This window comes from Idiotropiscis lumnitzeri, chromosome 9 (assembly GCF_059441095.1).
Source record: "Idiotropiscis lumnitzeri isolate Australia: NSW breed Sydney's pygmy pipehorse chromosome 9, RoL_Ilum_1.0, whole genome shotgun sequence".
Taxonomy (NCBI): domain Eukaryota; kingdom Metazoa; phylum Chordata; class Actinopteri; order Syngnathiformes; family Syngnathidae; genus Idiotropiscis; species Idiotropiscis lumnitzeri.
In genome coordinates this window covers 14,647,834-14,665,389 of record NC_142399.1, presented here as the reverse complement: position 1 = coordinate 14,665,389, position 17,556 = coordinate 14,647,834, and the positions used below count along the sequence as shown (strand labels likewise).

Genomic DNA, 17,556 nt, shown 5'->3' with positions numbered 1-17,556 from the left:
AATACTATCTAGCACGCTTGGAAAAAATAAAAAAGAAATATATATATATATTTTTTTTTTTCTTTCAGTGCTAAAATAGTATTTGAATATTTTTATTCTCTTTTGTTTTTGTTGTTAGTATTACAGAGATGGGCAATTTGTCCCAGCAATGGAATGGTCTGTTTGTCCATCTGGGACGGAGGATGAATTTTTTTTTTTTTTTTAAAGGGCGGAAGAGGGTTTTTGTCCGGACCGTTTTTTAAGTGAAGTTATTCTCACATTTCTTGACAGCGAGAGTGACAACGTGTATAGGAATACTTTAAAAAGTGTTTTTAATGGGTTTAACTGTGTTTGAAGTGTATGGAAGTCATAAATATTTTGCATATGGTCAAACAGTTTTTCACCTATCACAGGTGGGTTTGGAACATGCCCCTGCAAAAAACATGGGTTCACTGTCAACAATTTAATGGTCTTTTCATTTTGGTGAACCAACCCAAACACCTTTCATGTGCTCAAATAGTCACATCAGCTCACAGGTGTCAAACTCAAGGCCCTTGGACCGGATCTGGCGAGCCACGTTATTTTAAAACTTGTACCTGAAATAAATACTAGCATTCAGATTTTGCAAGATTTATTTTATTTATTGATTACAATTTTTACAGTAACATGAACAATTACTGAATAAAATATCCTAGACTTCGGATTTCAAAACTAGTAATCAATTAATTTGTCGTGTATATATGATAATATGATGAGAGGATTTGGTTTTACTGTCATAATTAACATCTGAGAGAAGCTGTAACTACAATGAGGTCCGGAACAAAAATGTGTTTGAAAGCCTGGGTTTAGCAGAGACAAGTTTTACATCTGTTGATTAGTATTTGCTCTGGTATCTTAACACAATGCACCTGGGGAACTTAATGGGAAGTCTGGGCACAAATAATTTCCTTGCTGCCACTGATTTATTCAACAAACTACTCGGTTATGGTACCCAAAGTCATCCAAAACTTTTTGAAGGCTCTAAAATTCAACTTTCCATGGCCCTGTAATAGAAAACATGTTGATGTTTTCCATTGCAGTCATCAAAGCGAAGAAATCCCATGTTGTACTTTGTGTGCTGAACAAGAGTTATGACACACTTCTCATTAAAGAGATAATTAATAGTTTAATTAGTACACATTTTAAGAAATTTACTGCATCGTACCCACACACAGAATTCATGGGATTCAATTGAGACCTTATGTACCATTAGAAATAGCAGTTTTGTTTGCAAACCCTCATACTGATTCAGCCAACACAGCATTAAGGACACAATGGCCAAATATGTTGAAGACTAATAACAGGTGAATTCTTTTTATTTCTTGTTAACTTAAAGCATGCAATAATTTCCCACAGTTGGAAGAAATAACTACATAAGCACTATGAATACAAGCAATCACTGTTGCAAAGCTGTTTAGAATTAACAGTTGCAAGCATCATTTACTTTTAAAAGCAGCTTCACAGGATAAGCGGGAAAAAAGATCAAAGTCACCGGTTTTGGACTAGTTAACAAGCTGAAGAGCGCTCATCACACAAAGAGTGCCGAGTGGATGTTTCAAAACCCGCGTGCCTGTTGTTCAGATGCAGAAACAATAGTATGTCTCCCAGCATGGGAGACGGCCAACAGCAAAGCAAAGCCTTCATTTCATGTCTCTCGTTCCCCCCCCCCCCCAACTCAGCCGTTCACAACTTCCAGTTTATGTTAGCGAACAACAATTTACAGCAGGCAAATTTCATTTGCTTCACGCAAATCCTATCGCACATTATCCTGTACATTGCATTAGGGGCCTAATCTTTCCTTTCTCTTCCCCGGGAGAAGAAAGGAGCGCCTTCATGATTAACCCACTTTACAGCAATAAATAAACGCATCATCCAGTAATGTACAGCAGATTTAATTTGAAGGCCAGAACGCTCAAATCACTGAAATGTAATGGAAAACTAACACAATGCAGACTCCAATGGACGCCTAGGGAATTAATTTGAATGTGCCATTTTTTTTTTCCGCTTTTAGATGGATTTTCTATTCCACCCCCAGCCAACATACAGTCTTGCGGGTGTTAATTCATTTAACTGTGCAAAAACATGAAACTAAACCATATCAGTTTGCCATAAGAAACAGAGTTTTATTCAATTAACATAAAAACCAATGAATCTTTCGTTCCATCTTGGTCACATGTAGCCCATGTTGCTTTTGGTTTCCCAGCGTTTTTTCGCCTCGAACCTGAAAAATGGAGAGAAAAGAAAACACTCTTACTGAACACTTGACACACTCATTCAAACAGTCAGCTTTCATCTGAGAATGACTAATGACTCAAAGTATCCTGACTTTAGCAACGCCATCTTAACTGTACTTGACACCATGGAAGATAGGATGGCAGACATAAACATGAAGACAGAGACGTCATACCCCCAAGCTATTTGCTTCTTCTTTTTCTTCGCTGCCCTCAAAGCGTCCTCTTCCTGTTTGCGCTGCACAAAGTCACGGCAATCAGTGGCTTCAGCGATTTTCACAGCCAGCTATTTAGAGACAGAGGAGAGGCCCGTTGGAGAATGGAAATCAGTCTGAGGCGAAAAATAAAAGCTGTCTGACTGATGCGTCAGGGTCCTTTCTTGTCACGGTCTCTGCTGCCTCCTCCACATCGCAGCAGGGCTCAGCATTCACACAGCATTCTCACATGCAGCATCCACACAGAATGCAGAAACAGAATAGGGATGAACTATTAATCAGATTCAAATCAACGTTACATTGTAATAGAATGTAATTTGTGTGTGTGTGTGTGTGTCACAATTTTTACTTTGCTTAAAAAGAGAGAAGTAAGGAAAATTATGAATACAAGAACAGTGGGCAACACAGAAATGCCTGTGTCATGAGTCTGGCTTCTGGGTTTGCATGGGTTTTCCCTGGGTACTATGGCCTGCTGCCGCATTCCTAAAACCATGCATGGCAGATTAAATAGTAACTATAATTTACCCAGGCGTGAATTGGAGTGTGAATGGCTGTTGTGTCTATACAGTGGATGAGAAGTTTACACCATGTTTGCAAGGTTTTTCTGATGGTTAAAAAAAAAAAAAAACAGACCAAGAAATTTCATTTCTAAATTTTTCCCACCATTAATGTTTGACCCAAAAGTTTAAGTTTTGTTAAATACTGACTGTTCTGGAGATGTGATTCCAATCTCCCGTCTTCTTCATGTTAAGTTTTGGTTATGGTGGTAATAAGACAAAGGAAGCTTTATCTCACAAAGAAAAAAAAAACATATGCCAAACACATGGGAAAATATGTGCCATTAAATCAAAGCTGAACATATTTTCACAGAAGTAAACTCTGCTGACCACCAAAAAAACACCATATCGACAGTGAATCATGGTGTTGGGAGCATCATGCTTTAAATTAGTCAAGTCGAAATTTTCTTTACAATATGTTCTAAGTGACCTCACTAGTCCAAACACAGTATTCTGATTAATATTGCGTTTGAGTAATATGAATTAAGCAACAAATTCCGCCCGTTTTTATCCATCATAGGGATCAGCCATCTTGCCACTTTCTGTCAACTGGAAATCACACTGTTTTCCGAACTATAAGGCGCACCTGCATATAAACCGCAGGACCTCTTTTTGGAGAAAAAAAAGCAATATACAAGCGGCACCGGGCTATAAATGGCAGTTTTCTATGTTAAATTAGTTGTTTACTGCATGTACTGAACAATTTTGTACTGTGAATGCAAATAAAGGTACATAAACAGATTCTTAAGGGCCTTTTCCACGGCAACAACTTTGCTAATTAAAACGGAACAGACCCAAGAGAAGAAAAAAAAAATCTAGATTTATTAAGCATATTTTCTGAACTATAGTGCCCCTACTGGTGAAAGAAAAATCCACAGAAAAGCCCAACCATTGTATTAGCCGCATGGTTCAAAATCCAGGGAAAAAGTAGCGGCTTATAGTCCGGAAAATACGGTACATCACAGGTCTCAGGGTTCATCTTACAAACGTAAAAATGAACAACCCCTGAAAACAGCTGAGCTGTGATTGGTCATTACTGGCTATCAAATAGGAGATTGGTTATCATTTTTTCTCAACTCACTGATTGGTGAGCATCTTCAAAATCCTCTTCGTAAATTATCAACACTAAGATCCACAAAAGACAAAAAGACATTATCATAACAAACAGTTCACACGTGCTCAATCTTGGTGGCGCTCTGTGGCAATTTCATATTCCGCAAGAAGATTCTTTAACAAATCAGGAAGACACATTTACGGTTTACAGTCTGTTATGAAAATATGTTATCAATAAACCAAGGAGAAAAACGGCAAATGCACTTCTCAATCATCACAAGCAGCGACTTTTCGGTTTGAAATACTGGAGGCAGTCCCTGAAAACAGGAGTGAAGAGAAGGACCGTGACAGCAAGAGGCAAACATTCAAATCCCAGGGAAGACACAAGTGTATTGTGAAGCAGAATAATCCCAATAACCCCAGTCACACAGAAGCACAGGAAACAAAAGGGAAAATCCTGCCTCTTCTGTCACTCCTGAGATAGGTTTATTATTCAAGCAGAGGCAAACTTCGATAAACAACTCGGAACAATTTCACCAAACGTTGGGGTAATTCTCCGTAATATTCACAGCACAATCAAAGGGATAGAAAGTCTTGAGGTAATGAAGAAATGTGCCACCACTGCACCACTTGAAAAAAAAGACCTAGCAGGAAAAGAAATGTTTCAATTATAATTAAGTGGGATAAACTTTATTAGAAAGACTGAAACTAAAATATCTCCTAATGCATGCTGGGATTAAGCAGGTCAGAGCGAGCAGGCAGGAAAAATTAAACTCTAAAGGCTTTTTATCACTATATTTCAGGAACCAAGGGTGTAAAATGTTCTAATTTGGGATACATTAAAAGCCATAAAGGTCTTTCAAAAAGATTAATGGTACTTTGCTTGGATTTAAGATAAGGGCTCCGGCTGGCTGCAAGTGCCGGGCTGTGGCAGGGCCCTCAAGGCATTCATCTTTACAGCCACTACAAGATTTGTGAAAATGTCTGTATAACCTGAAGCGTACATATGATGACGGTCCTTAGCCATTTTCGAGCTTTAAAAAATTCTCCAAATCATGTTTTCTACTCTTAAAGAGCCTTACAACGCCCAACTAAGTCTGCATTTGCAGTAGATTTATAAGCAGATGATAGCACACCAGGGGCTTTTCCTTGCTCTTTGTTGGATTGGTGTCGATGCTTCTGAGTGGCTGCGATGCGGCGGTGAGATTATACACACAGACGTTTATTAAATTACGGTATTGACAAATCCAACGTGAACTCCGCCGCTATGAGGCCTCTTTGTTGGGAAACCATCAAATGAATCAGCATGACACTAAATGGGTTGTAGAAGCACCTATTTTCCCTACTTGGGGATTATGTACGATCACCTGCTCTCCTGTTAAACTGAAATTAAAACACAATTCTACTTGCATCATGTTTGTTAATTCATAGTATACGTTATACAAAATACATATTAAATAAAGGTTTACAATTATGCCTTTTTAATCACTTTAGTCACATGATTGTCTTAGCTGACGCTCAACATTATGTCAACCAAGTTACCTAGGAGACCGAACAGATCAAAGAAACAAAAAAAAAAAAAAACCTCAAATGTCTGATTAATCAAGCCTGCAAACAGCTTATTTCCTTCAGCCTGCATGCAAGTATGAAAATGAGATTCCGAGAGCAGTACATTGTGCAGATTTGTTCATTCTTATCTGAACAAAGCCAGCGGCAGCTTATTTCATGGATCACTGGCACTGTCAGCGCTGTGGCGCCGAGCAGGTGACGGCTCCTCTTTCTGTGGCGAGAACAAAATTAGCAAAAAGTCGGCACAAATTAGCCTCTCATGTTTTCTGTAATATGACATTATTTTTCATTTACTTTTTTTGATCCACTTTTCAGGATTTCTTTTGGCCTCCCCCACCTCGTGTATCTTAGTGCCAAATCCGCTCACATCAGAAGCTAGTGCAAATAAGAATGGAAGTACAAAGCTAGGACAAAGGCATGAGACAAGAAACCTCCTGCAGTCAATGTTTATGCGGCCCTAAGAAGCAGTTGTTCCCACTGCCATGCATATTAATATATTAGATTAAGTGCCTGTCATCATCATGTTCCTGTTCTGTAGTTTCTCTCACTAGTGTGTCCTGTGTGCAGCCCTGTTAAAAATAAGGTTTATTCTGCGGATTAATACTCTGACCTTTGGTAGATTTGAATCCAAATAAAGCCAAAAAAAAAAAAAACATCATTGTGGTGAATGCTGCCACTGCAGCTTAAGGCCACGATGAGGGTTATGTCAATAGTACAGATTCATTCAACTTTGGGTCGTCATGGAGATTCAAATGGGGGCCCAAACACGGAACCCCAATGTTAGTTAAAAAAAAAAAAAATAGCTGCCTGCTGCATTGCATATTACACAACTGAAATAATAATTGGTAAGGCTCACAAAGCAGTTCCAATCAAACAGCTACAAAATACAATAACTCAATTAAGGACGAAAAAAAAACGCATCTCCATATGGATAAAGTTTTAAAGCTTCTTTTAACAATATCAAATAAATGATGGCTTTAAAGGACGAAATTGCCTTAAAGCCATTCATAAATTTCCTATCCAGGAAGACTCCTCCAATTAAATCGTGTGAGAGGTGGATTAACAACGGCTATATGGCTTTGCCTCACTAAATCACCTCCCCGAGCTGCTCTGCTGCATTTGACGTGTAAACGATTAATGACTAGCCTAATTCCCTTATCACACTACCTTAATGCCTAAATAATGTGGCCTTAGTCAACCTTGGCAAGAAGGGCGATATAAGAAAGGAATGAATATCAGATTAGGCAGCGTGTGTGTGTTATTCCATCATCATTTCTTAAAACTGAGGCAGAAGCGGGAGAAAGCATGTTTTGTTGCAGCAACATTGGCGAGGTCAAAGGATCACGAGATCAATGGCCACCACCCATATCGCCTCGGAAAAGACCGAGACCCCGTGTCATCCAAATGCGAGCCAGCAGACTGAAATAAACCAAGCGCGCAACCAGTTTCAAAGCCCTACAAAAGACAACCCAAGCGAGAGTAAATCATCTGAATCAACAAATGAACATCGAGACCTTGGGTCACCAACATGGTCCCGCCCACCCCATTAGGTAGCCCTCAAGGACCACATGAGTAGCGCGTGAGACTGTTCCAGAAATAGCTCATCAATAATGGGACATTGTGAGCTCGAAAAAATCTTGAAGAAGTGGTCATTTGAAATTATAATATCTAGCAGAGATTTTTAGAAATAAAGTTGGGTCATTTGGATATGAATTTGCTTCCCACATTGTTAAATTATTGTGTTAAATAATGTTTGTTTGCTTTCCTACGTGTTTGGTCAAAAAACTGCGCCGCTTCTATCGTGAGGTGACCTCATCTGTCTAACGCCCAGTTCGTTCCCACTTAACTGTATTTGAGTCATGAGCGGATCTAGCAAACAGTTCCAACAAATAAATATTTTAACATATTGTGTATTTTCAACAAATGAAATCTAATACGCATAAAATAATTATGACAAATATTTGTAACTATATTATAAAATGTGCAAATACACTATATCAACATTGCATACTTTATAAAATACACTACAGAAACTTGACCAATACTCAATTGGCTCCTACCCCATTCAGTGTCAATGATAATGTATAATTAAGGGTAATTAAAGCATATTTGTTATTCCAGAAGTGTCAGTATCATAATCGGAGAAGTACCTTTCAGTTTAATTTCTGTTTCATTTTAAAATTTTCAAATTCCTACACCTGATAAGTGTCCAACACAACCCGAGTAGAAGTGGTCAAAACTATGCTGGAGGAATCCTAGAATACAAATCATTTGTTGATTTTTATTATTGATAATTGTCCAATTAAAATGTTTTAACTATGCTGATGTTTGTCAAGCAGGTAAACATTTTCTCAGTAAAGATTTGTTTCCCATCACGATTCGTTGCAAATTTGTTTCATTCATTTATTTGTATAGATCAATGTTAGGGAAATACACTAAGAGGAAGCTTGATCTTGATTTGAGAAATCTAGGAAACACGCTACAGTGTAGATTTTCACATTTTTAATTCATAATGTGAAAAGCGACATGGTTAAATATTTCTTCTTAAAAAGTAACTATGCCAGTTTGTCAATGTCTTTAGTAAGATCTGTCGCAATGATGGCTCACGACAGCATTATCAAAATCACTGTGAACAATATAGACACTACTTTAGAAGCAGGAATAATTGAAACACAGCATTATTTCAGTTACAATGCTAAATCCCAATGCACATCCCAGTGGGCAGCCTCAGAAGAACTTTTGTAATCTTGCTACCACTTTGACAAACACAATTACATGGCAAGCAAAAGGAAAAAAAAAAACTCCAGGGAGGGCACAGCCGAACAACAATGTCTCAATTTTCTCTTCAAGTAATCTGATTCGAGATACACATGACGTGTCATCATTAGGGAACAGACAAAAAAAAAGTTCACTTGCTTGTGCACAAGCCATTATCTTGCCTCTTCTGAGTGGGGTGGGCTTATTAGCAAGCTTTGAACTCACACTTGGAATAATATGCCATCAACAGTTTTATAAGCTAATTAGACAAAACAGTATAATTAATGAGTGACTAGCAATAAACGGCAATCATGAGAAGAAAAAAAAGCGGGTGCTAAGCTTTCACTACCACCAATTAAGGCATAATTACAAACAAATTATATATGTGTTTTGCTGTGGGCTCCAATTTAAAAATTGCTTTAATTAAAAGAGAAAACATGCTAATTAATTAAACAGCACACAAATCTACATTGAAAAGTATGCTTTGTCTCTCAAGTAATTAATGAAATACAATAATCCAAATGAGATTCCCAGGCATTTGATAAAAGCTTTGTACCCATTTTTGAAATCCATTTCAAAATTAATGGGCGAAAATTTAATGCGAGTCATCCAGAGATACAATAAAAGTTCATTCACTGATAAATTGCTTATGATGAAGGGAAACAGAACAAAGAAGAGAGTTTGACTAAACTCAGCACAGGGTGGCCCGAGGGGGGTTGCGCAGGGACAGTCAGCCTAATTCTCGGATAGTGGTGAGGAGAAAGTCGAAATCTGATAAAGCCAACCTTCCATTAATCTTCTGCTCTTTTTTTTTTTTAAATTACAACACAGGGAGGGCAAAACTAAACGTGTGGAGAACGAAAGAAAGATTAATATGACAAAACACCATTCGTATGGTTCTTTGTTTTAGCTAAGCTGCCGTGTCGCCGTGACAAAATGCCACAGCACCTTTGTTTCACAGCTATTCAGGTTGGCCTTTCAAAGGGTAGATTTCAGGGACAGCCTGGCTTTTCCTTTCAAAATCTTCCACTGAAATTTGAGCTGTGCCATAATGAGATATAATATAACCAGAGCTGCCAACCTCCAGAACTTCTTTTCCATAGTTTTTACATTTCGTCAAGAAAATTACCACATGACGGTTATTGCAGCGTAATACGTACAGTAACAGATATATACAGTTCAAATACACAACATGGCCATTAAATCATCTTTCTGCTTAAAATGTCATTTTGTTAGGCACGTCGCTTAGAAGTGCCGAACTTTCGAGATTCTGGTAACGCAGCCAATCGGGCGCCTGTGTTCATTATAACATGACAAGAAATACACTGCTGATTAGTTGACTTGCCCACGAGACATAACTTCCAGGAGAAATCTGGACCGAAAAAAAAAAAAAGCTGGATATGTCTGCTAACTGATTTACATACGGTGCGTACATTAACTAATGTGAATTGAAGGATACTTAGCAGCCCCAGGTCCCTCTCTGGGCTACCGCTATCTGAGCGTGGCATCACAATTGATCAGGTTAGAAGGATCCCTCACGCTGGCATATACGGCCGCGACACGCCATTGTCTTGGCAGGAACGGAGGCCAACGCACTTTGACTTTGCACGACTGGCTTCCCCCTTGCCTCGGACCTCACATCAGACGAGACAACCATCCGTATTTAAACATATCAGTAAGCACAGGAAAAAGAAGCTAACACGATTAAATCATTCCTACTTGGCAATATCGCAAAAAATATACTGTGACAGCTTTTGAGATTGTTACATCCCCAATGTAATAACTAAGTTGCTGAACTCTGCTTTATAGTGTAGCTTATACATTATAGAATTTCTGAGGCCATGTAATATGTTTTGGCGTTTTTATATTCCTTGGCTGCTGCAGTCAATAGAGTTTCTGTTTTGAAGTGGTAATGCCTCTCTAATAGTTGAGATGAGTGCTACGGGGGAGACTCAACACTCTAACATGGTGTGACAGTCTTTTGTCAAAAATAAACCCACTTCCTTCACATAAAGGACAACTTCAATTTCAAAAGACCTCACTTGCACTGTTATTTAAACGAAAAAAAAAAAAGCTGGTAATTATTAAGGATGAATGAAACACAATAACCAAAGAGTTGATTAGTGAAATAATATTGCTGAGTTCAAAGTCAGGTTTTGTTTGACTTGATAGTTGTTATTTGGGGTCCAGGACTAGGGAAAATGCAACTTCTCCCTGAAACTAGTATATTTTCTTAATTTTAAGACACTTCTGAAGTGGTCATTAACAAAACCCCTCCAAGACAAAATGTTTTGTTCAACAGGGTTCAATCTTAGGCCTCTTGTTTTTCCAAACTAATCCAAAAGATGATAGTCAGTCTTGTCTGTAACCAATCAGTTCGGGCTTGTTCTAGCTATTTAAGAACGCTTTATTAAACTCAACATCGTGCTGCATGTTTATACCCACATCAACATGCTTTTCTGGTACAGAGCCAAGTTTGTCTAGGTACGATGTTGGCAATTAATTAATATAAATATAGAAATATATACATTACGTATGGTAACAAATGTCTGTCATATAGTACATAGCAGTCCTCCTGCAGGGTTAACTTCACTTTCAACATAGAGGCCATGTAGCTTTGTAGGTCTAATTTGTTATCAACTTCCTGCACCGCCTCATTTAGCTGAAATAGCTCCAAAATCAATCTGTCAATTATGGTTTCTGGACGCTATCACATCTGACAGAGCTTGGGGCTACGCTACGTGTCAGTCACTCAATGTTATGCTAATTACTGAATTAATTAGCCCATATGAAACTTAGAAGTGCAAAAGCGTGTGCATTTATCAAACGACAGCGAACCTGCCTGCTTAATTGTAGAAATTAGACCTTTGAATATAGAGTAGTGAGCTTATACATATTGGTTCAGGGGCTAAGATTTTTTTTTTTCACATTTGTGTTTTCAATGGCTTCCAAGAAGTAGTATTTAAAAAGCATCAGCAGATATTTTCATGAGAGCCCTGAAATGCACAATTTAGAGGAATAAATTAGGTAGCTTTGTCTAAGCCATGACAAAACTTGTGATCATTTGGTGCCTAAAAGTGAATGTCATTTTATCACTTTGTTTTTGAATATCACTGGCGTCAGGTGTTGCTCTGTCAAAAAGAGCAAGCCAATATTTATATATTAATAATATTAATAACATATTAATCATTTGTAAAAGTAACACTGTGTAGTGACCAATATTATAGATTGTTATAAAAATATGTGAAATTTACCAAATAAGCACCAGCAATGTGTGAGTATATTCATTTAAAGGGAGAGTCAAGTCAAAAATGTTATTTATGATAATATGTTCTTTCAGCCCTCACCAGCCTAAACTGTAGTCTGATTAATATCATCCTTGTGCAAAACGAATTAAGCAGAAAAATCCACCCATATTTATATCTCAGGGGGAGCCACTTTTTCTTGTACAGCGACTTGCTTTCGACTGAAAATGACATCACCGAGTCTAAGGACCGGGCTTGCAAATCTCACATGACCAACCACAGAAAAAAAAAAAGGAGCCGTGATGGTCGTTACCTGATCAATAAAAACTAATGAACCTAATTAATGGCACATTTTTGTATGACTTAAAAAGAACTAAGAATAAAATAACTCAACCTGTGATATTACGAATAGATGACTTGTATTTCAGCATTTTGGAAAGAGTTTCTTTTAGCACAGAGTTGTCATGTCCAAATGGAAAAAGAAAGTAAGTAATAAACTAAAACCCTTAAATTATGTGATGGTGCTCATAACTGTAAAATTGCTGATGCTGACGGCCAGCTTTCTGTCTCCTTCCATTTCTCTCACAATAAATCATGTCATCAACATGTCAGTGCATTTTCTTTAACAAAACAATGCCTCGAGGGACAAACAGGCCTCTTTAGTTCTTCACAGCTGTCAGAATGCGTTTGCATCTTTTGCTAGGAAAACCTGTTCATATTGTATCTGCCTGCCACTGTCTTACATTGGTGTTACGAGCATAAACAAATTAAAAATCTAAGTCACTGCGTACCAAATGAGCCACTTAATTAGAACCTTGAAATTGATTCTGGCCACACCGGGGACTATTGATCCACTAAATATTTCTCACCAAGCTCCTATGAGAAGTGAATAGGACTGCTGTAAACAAATAGTTTATGTTCCTAAATGCAATTTGCGCAACAAGCAGTGGCATTCAAGATATTCCATGATCCTTTGCAATTACAACTTATTCAGAATCCTTCAAACATATTTTGCTTCATGCGCACCTCTCTGCTCATCCTTTTTATATCGATGTGTTTTCGTGCCTTTGAGTTCAAAAGTGAGTGTTGTGGGACTTTACCTCATTTACCGTAAGTTCCCGGGAATTCTAATTGGTCAGTTCACTCTTCTGATTGAAATGAAATTATCACTGCTAAACAAGCAGAAGAGGATGCCAGACTGCTGTCAGGTCCCATCATCATTCTGGCAAAACACAAAGCAGGTGCCAGGAAGGCAAGAACCTCGGCTCAGGCTGAAACAATCCACCAGCACTCTAAGAGGCTTTTTCAAACTACAGTGCTGGTGCCAGTCACAATTGCTTTTCTTAGAGTCCACAAATGTTTGCCCAGTTTGCTCGAAGTCTGGGTGAGAACATGATGGACTATAACAATAATGCTCATAACACTTAATCTAGATCAAATTCATTAATAAAGTTTTGGGAACCCATATCAAAGGATATTTTCTTGAAAATATTTCTTGAGAATATGAAAAGATAAAATCTGATATTTTATAGGGTATTCATGTCAAATTATTGAAACATCTTTTGATGCAAAATGAAAACAAATAAACCTAATGTATATAAAAAAAAGAATGAATTAAAATAATAATGTAAAAATGACGATAAAAATTTAAATCAAACTTTTGCCTGATTTTGTTTTTACAATGGAATTGCTGCTCAAACAAACCTATTCATCAAATCTAAATGGTATCAGACCAACCCTTACCGTAATTATTGGATTCATCACATTAAAAACTAAATGTGATAAGAACCTAATACTAAAAATAACATGTTTACATTTGCACTTACTTTTGGATATTTGGTGGATTTACATTTACACTGAACGCAATTATTTGATTTGTAGATTTGGAAAAACAACCTTATCCCATATTCCTGCTGATGGTGGGAAATTTAAAACACATGATGATGATGATGGAAAAGAGCATATTTAATTAAACAAAATAACCATATAATGGCGGAATGTGTGCCTTTGAAGAGAAAAAAACAACCTTAACCAACCAACAGCGGTCAATGTTATGTGTTATGTGTAACTATTGCAAAATGCAAAATATAGTGAATGCTGTCAGCAAAATACATCACAAATCAAAGAACTCTCATTTTACAACTCAATATAAAGCGAAAGAAGGTAAAGCCGAGTGCCGTAGCTGCTGTGTTTCTTTTTAAATACAATTACATGTTCGGGGGCTACACTTTATGCTAAATTACTTTCAAACCACTTGATCCTTGATGCCTAGCAAGGCGGTAAGTTCCAAACTTCAGGCACTGCATTTAGGGACATGTACACTTCAAAGGTATGAAACTCTTACCTGCGGAATTATTTAAGAGTTGGCTTGAAAGCAATGTACCCTTCATTAAAAAGCAGAGCCAAAAGTCCTTTAAAACTGCAGCACTTCAAAACTAAGGGGAGGGCTTTCCATTAACTCAATGGAAAAGGGCTGCAGGACTGAATGGTGGGTGTCTGGGTGTGTTTATGTTCCTCTATGTCTTTGCGGCAGAAATGGCCGCGGATCCATTAGCCTGATTTGTCACAGCACAAGCACCCCAAAGATCTCTTATCAGCACAATGTACCTCTCGAGTGGCGAGTCTGTCGCTCATCTCCTCCGCCTTTGCAGTGTCCCCTTCAGCGATGGCCTTCTCTATGCTCTTTTCTAGGCCGGACTGCATGAAGAGAAAAAAAATCAGCCTTTTTGGGGGGGAAATAAGGGTACAGTGGGAGAAAAAAAATCAAAGAGTAACTTCAAAAGTCCCCAGGGCCGTATTTTTAATATGATTGCCATTACTACAAATATGTAGATTTCCCCTTACAAATGAAAACCTTTTTGATTGGATATTAGTGGGGAAATCTTAAAAATGCTACAGGAGATTACCAAACATAAATGTCACTTTAATTACAAATTTCCATTACGGGACGAAGCAGAGCTTTGTGATTGCAAGGCAGTTCTGCTGTGATGAGCCTATCTATGGAAGCAGACTGCCAGATATCTTCAGCCCCAAAATATCATCACATTAAAATAAAATACAAGTGAAGGAGGTTGCTACAACTATGTGTCCTTTGATGAAACATTTGTGAATCTCAACCCAAAATATTTCACGAGGAAAATAGTGTCGATTAGACAAAGTCATCTATAACATTCCACACCTCCTCATGACGACTTCCAATAACTTGCAATAATTCTTAACATTGACTGGCATCCGTCTTTTGTATCCAAAAAGCAAAACTAAGAAGATTAATTATTTTAGGCAATCAAATTAAATTTAACTGTGATTGGCTGACGACCAGTACAGGGTGTAAACTTTTTCTCTCGCCTGCAGTCAGCTGTGGTCGACTCCAGTGAGGATAAAACGATGCAGAAAATGGATTCATATTGTGAAAGAATAATGAAAAAATTACATGAGTGCCTCATTACACAAATGTAAAAAGTTTGAGGTTCATTCTGCTTTTTTATCTTTTCATAGTTGCACCCATCAAAATTAAACTAAACTCATGACAGTCTCAATTAAATAAAATACAAATATACCCAAAATAATTACTACAATAATCTCAAACTGAAATGAGAGCAGCTTCTATTCTCTAGGTCACTTATAATGGTCATTAATCTTGCATACATTTTGCTTCATGTGCAGTTTCCAATGTGTCTGATTATAAAAATGCACAACTTGTGAGGCTTGCTGGAGGAAAATGTGCTATTTTCATAGCTTTCATAAGTACTTACTCAAACCAACGTTCCTCTTGCTCAGCAAAATTTGGGTTTTTATGAGGATTTGCACAGTGGAGGAGAACCCTACATCTGACTTTAATCTCAACCACACAAGAAAGGAGTGTGCCTCTAATCTTATCACTAAATGTAGCTGAACGTAATCCTTAATATTCTACTCAATGTCAGGTTGAGTTTCCCGGAGGATTTTTCTAATCCAGATGTCATATCATATAAAACAATGAAAGAACATGGTGGCATGGAAACACAAAGGATGTGACAGTGTTACCAACAGCAACGACAGACACGGCATTAAAACTCACTCGCTGATAAGATGGAAGGCAGAGGGTTTTATTACCTTTGGAGGGGGGTTGGAACATGCAGGGGGATGAAATCGATCATTTACACCGAAATATTGCTTAAGCCCATCCCAGTGCTTCTCCCGCTCCTCCTGACGCTCTCTGCTTAGAGGAAATGATAGTTACAGTCGTATGCGCGACAGAATTTTATGGCTCTCAAACAATATATTTAGTTCTTATTCTTTGGGTGTGAATTATGCAAAGTGAAAGAAGAGCAGGACATTTTTTACCTTGTCTCTGTTGGCTTTTTGCCCTCTGTTTCTGTCAGGGGACAATAAATACATTTTTAGTAAACCAGTATCCAGTACACAATATCATCAATATATACACACATTGTTTTTGATTCCCTACATATTTTGCTGTTATTTCAATCAGATGCATATACAATACTGTAAGACTAACCATCAAGTACAAAGTGTCCAGAATGTTATTCGCATTTTTCATGATAGAGTTTGTTATATAGTTATTTCATAATTATACTGTTGGTGAGGAGCTCTAAAGCACAATATTTAGTCAGGCTTCTGCTTGTCTATATATAATATAGTATTGCATTTCCTCAATTAGTGGCCCCACTCAAATGGACGTGTCAATTAATCATTGAGTGTGTGTCGTCGTCCACTTGAAACAACAAAGTACCATATTCTTATTTTATATTATTTGTCGTCCACTTGAAACAACAAAGTACCATATTCTTATTTTATATTATTTGTATAATTTCTTGTTTTGTTTGTTTTTGTTAAGAGAAATTATTTGAAAAAGTCAAATGTTACTGAACATTATTATGAAGAGTGTTGTATAAGTAAAGGTCTCAAGCCTAATAAACGCCTTGTTCCAAATGCATGCCTGGTCACCACTGCAGTTAAGTAAAAACATACCCGTCCATCCTTTATGTATATGCACAAAAAATATGGCCACTATCAGGAAATGCAGTAATTACCATAGATAATACCCAGCACCTGTATTGCATTGTCGTCTTTTTCTTCTTTTTTTCCTCGGGAGTTTCGTCATCTGCGTCTCGTCTTTCTTCTTACGCAGCTCATTAAATTTCTTGAACACACAACACAGTAAATTCCCAAAAGTTATGCAACCATATATAAAACTGTGTTATATCAATGGAATAAAAAGGCATCGAACACAAACGCTGGATTGCGCAATTAGATGTCTACCCCAGCTGCATCATTAAGCACATAAACAACAAAGGATTGATGAACAGTAGTTCACGTGAGACTTTATATTATACAAAACATACTTGCCACATTTCCTGGGAAATACCAGGGAGGCAGCATGCTGGGAGTTCATTTGTAGCATCGATAACCGTAGGAGTATAAACGATGGGGTCATTGTTTACTTCCACGACTTCACTCTCATGCTCCTCTTCCTGGTCATCCGGACTGAGGTCGTCTTCTGTTAAACCCTTGGGCAGAAGACCGCTGTACATACTGATATACGTTACGCTACGAACAAAGTATGTTATTCCATTAAGGAGATAAATAAGACCGAATTTAAGATAAATTCCATATTTCACCAACAGCAGTGAACAGAAGCTCACATATCCGGGTAAACACGGTGACGTGTCGAATAAACGCGCACCGATTGGTCGAGAGTTTGTCAGATGAGCTGGATACCCAATCACATTCGTACTTGTAATTCAGGAGTGCAAAACACATTAAGAATAATAATAATCTCGCATAATTGTTGGATAGATAATAAATAATATTATATTATAGATATACATTATATTAATAAAACTAAATAAAAATAATGATGATGGTATTATTATTATTATTATTATTAATAATAATAATAATAAATGACACA

General features: G+C 37.5%; 1 protein-coding gene across 2 annotated transcripts; it reads right to left on the bottom strand.

Moving 5' to 3' along the window:
• Positions 1-593: 593 nt before the first annotated feature.
• fam204a (family with sequence similarity 204 member A) lies at positions 594-17,334 on the bottom strand. 2 transcript variants are annotated; one of them, XM_088304841.1, is made up of 7 exons: positions 16,988-17,334; positions 16,695-16,785; positions 15,969-15,999; positions 15,738-15,843; positions 14,253-14,342; positions 2,426-2,535; positions 594-2,239 (listed from the first exon to the last, which is right to left on the bottom strand). In XM_088304841.1, the coding sequence occupies exons 1-7, from the start codon at positions 17,174-17,176 to the stop codon at positions 2,188-2,190; spliced, it is 669 nt and encodes a 222-aa protein (XP_088160967.1). In that variant the 5' UTR covers positions 17,177-17,334; the 3' UTR covers positions 594-2,187. The 2 variants fall into 2 exon arrangements, with proteins under 2 accessions (XP_088160967.1, XP_088160968.1); XM_088304842.1 differs by having other exon boundaries at positions 15,738-15,840.
• Positions 17,335-17,556: the final 222 nt, after the last annotated feature.

Excerpts from the sequence above, each read along its gene's own strand:
- fam204a (XM_088304841.1), bottom strand. The coding sequence starts at position 17,176 with ATGTACAGCGGTCTTCTGCCCAAGGGTTTAACAGAAGACGACCTCAGT. Across the intron at positions 15,844-15,968 it reads AAAAAGCCAACAGAGACAAG|CAGAGAGCGTCAGGAGGAGC; the intron begins GTAAAAAATGTC and ends ATTTCCTCTAAG. Across the intron at positions 14,343-15,737 it reads GTTCCAACCCCCCTCCAAAG|TCCGGCCTAGAAAAGAGCAT; the intron begins GTAATAAAACCC and ends CTCTTCATGCAG.